The sequence below is a fragment of the Charadrius vociferus genome, unplaced genomic scaffold (assembly GCF_000708025.1).
Source record: "Charadrius vociferus isolate BGI_N301 unplaced genomic scaffold, ASM70802v2 scaffold49, whole genome shotgun sequence".
Taxonomy (NCBI): Eukaryota; Metazoa; Chordata; class Aves; order Charadriiformes; family Charadriidae; genus Charadrius; species Charadrius vociferus.
Genome location: NW_009661375.1, coordinates 3,496,869 through 3,498,830, shown reverse-complemented (window position 1 = coordinate 3,498,830; position 1,962 = coordinate 3,496,869). Strand labels below are relative to the sequence as shown.

At 60.3% G+C, this 1,962-nt stretch overlaps 1 protein-coding gene across 1 annotated transcript in view; it reads right to left on the bottom strand.

Annotated features, from left to right (window-relative positions):
• The window catches only part of ABHD12B (abhydrolase domain containing 12B), a 6,959-nt gene extending 6,031 nt beyond the window's left edge, over nucleotides 1–928 (bottom strand). Inside the window, exon 1 of the mRNA XM_009893937.1 lies at nucleotides 837–928. Coding sequence (XP_009892239.1) covers nucleotides 837–928 — 92 coding nt within the window. The remainder of the gene's footprint in view (nucleotides 1–836) is intronic.
• Between the last annotated feature and the right edge of the window lie 1,034 nt (nucleotides 929–1,962).

The window sequence follows — 1,962 nt, the reverse complement described above, 5'->3', positions numbered from 1 at the left end:
CGCCGCGCCCTCCCGCGGTCCCGGGGGTCCCCCGGGGATGCGGCCCCCGGTCCCCGAGGGCCGGGCTAGGGAGGCCACGGTGCCACCAGCACGGTGACACGCCGGGAAAATCAGTCACGCCATGGCAAGGAGCGCACAGGGAAAGCTCCCAGGTTAAAAAATCCCCCAAATTAGGCAACCAAGGGCATGATTGAGGGTTGCCCTGAGGGCATCAGGGCAACCAAGATGATTGAGGGACTGGAGCACCTCCCTTACGAGGAAAGGCTGAGAGCGCTGGGACTCTTTAGCCTGGAGAAAAGAAGGCTGAGGGGAGACCTTATTACTACTTACAAATATCTAAAGGGTGGGTTGAAGGAGGATGGAGCCAGACTCTTCTCGGTGGTTCCCAGTGACAGGACGAGGGGCAATGGGCGCAAGCTGGAACACAGGAAGTTCCATTCCAACACACGGAAAAACTTCTTTACAGTTGGGGTGACAGAGCAGTGGCACAGGCTGCCCAGGGAGGGGGTGGAGTCCCCTTCTCCGGAGATGTTCAAAACCCGCCTGGATGCAGTCCTGAGGGATGTGCGCCGGGCAGTCCTGCTTTAGCAGGGGAGTGGGACTAGATGATCTCTAGAGGTCCCTTCCAACTCTGAAAATTCTGTGATTCTGTGAAATTAATTTAAAAAAAAGGTTTTAAACCAAAGCTGGTGCCTCTCGGCTTCAGCTGGAAGGGTGGAAAACTGCTGGTGGTTCCCCTCTCAGCTGCGACTCCTGCCTGCGGCTCTGCCGGGCTGAGTCAGGCGGAACTTTACGGGCTGAAACTTCCCAGCAGGAAAGAAATATCCCCGTTTCACCGACGTTCCCCATGAAACTCAGAGGACGCGCCGCCTGGATGCCGACACATGTGGCTGGACCATCGCCCACATCGCCGGGCCATCGCCCGCATCGCCGGGCCTGCCAACGGGGCCTGCAACTGAGCGGGCTTCGTTAAATAAACGACGGGAGAGCCGGGAGCAAACCCTTTCTGCTGGCGTTCCAAGCCGCTCTCGCTTCACCTGCCCTCCGATGCAAAACCTGTGCTGCTCTCCCTGAGCTCGCAGCCCACCCCAGGCTGCTCCTGCAACTTTAGCCGAGCTCCAGAGCCAGGCAAGGTGGGATGTGGTGGTGGGACAAGCTGCTGAGCTGAGGCAGGAGCTGAGCAGTGTGGCCCTGTGTCCCTCCAGCACCCACGGTGGGTGTCTGGGGTGGGGGGCTTGGCAGGGTGCTCGTGTGTGGCGACGGGAATCGGTGTGGTTTACGCGGACGCAGTCTTCTCCAAGCCCCAAATGCAAATCCGAAGACAAACAGGTCCAGTCAAACCGGGGCCACCGGGTCCGTGGGCAGGTGGGTGCGCGTTCCCTGTCAGCAGATGATGCAATAAGGTGGCACAAGCCACCCGCGAGCTGTTCTTCCAGTGCCACAGGGGCAAGAGGGCAGCAGAAGCGCCCAGCAAGTCCGGCTGGTTTTACACACCTTTTTCCTTCCTTCCACCCCCAATTTTTCCCCGTTCTCAGTGGGTGCTGGGGCTCACGGCAGCGCACTGCCACCAAGACGATGGGAGAGATCGCTCGCAGGGCTTCGCAGCCGGCAGGGATGGGCAGGGTGAGGGCAGCGCTGCCTGCGGGGGCTTTATTCGGCAGCCAGAGCCAGAGGGGATCGGCGCGGAGTTATGGCAGATGATTTGGCAACAAGGCATGCGCAGCCGCGCAAATACTTCTTGCAATAAGGAGCTGGCACGGCAAACCTGAGGTTCTGCTGGGCTCGGGGGAAAATCCTGCGGTGGACGGAGACAAGCAGAGCCGGAGGGAGTGTGAGTGCAGGATCAGGCCTGAGTAGTGATGACAGAAATGCGACTTGTACAGTGGGAGCTGGACGTGCGATGGCAGCAACGAGCCGCAGCCGAGGAGGCACGACACCGCTGCGGCTTAGCACGGCTCCCCC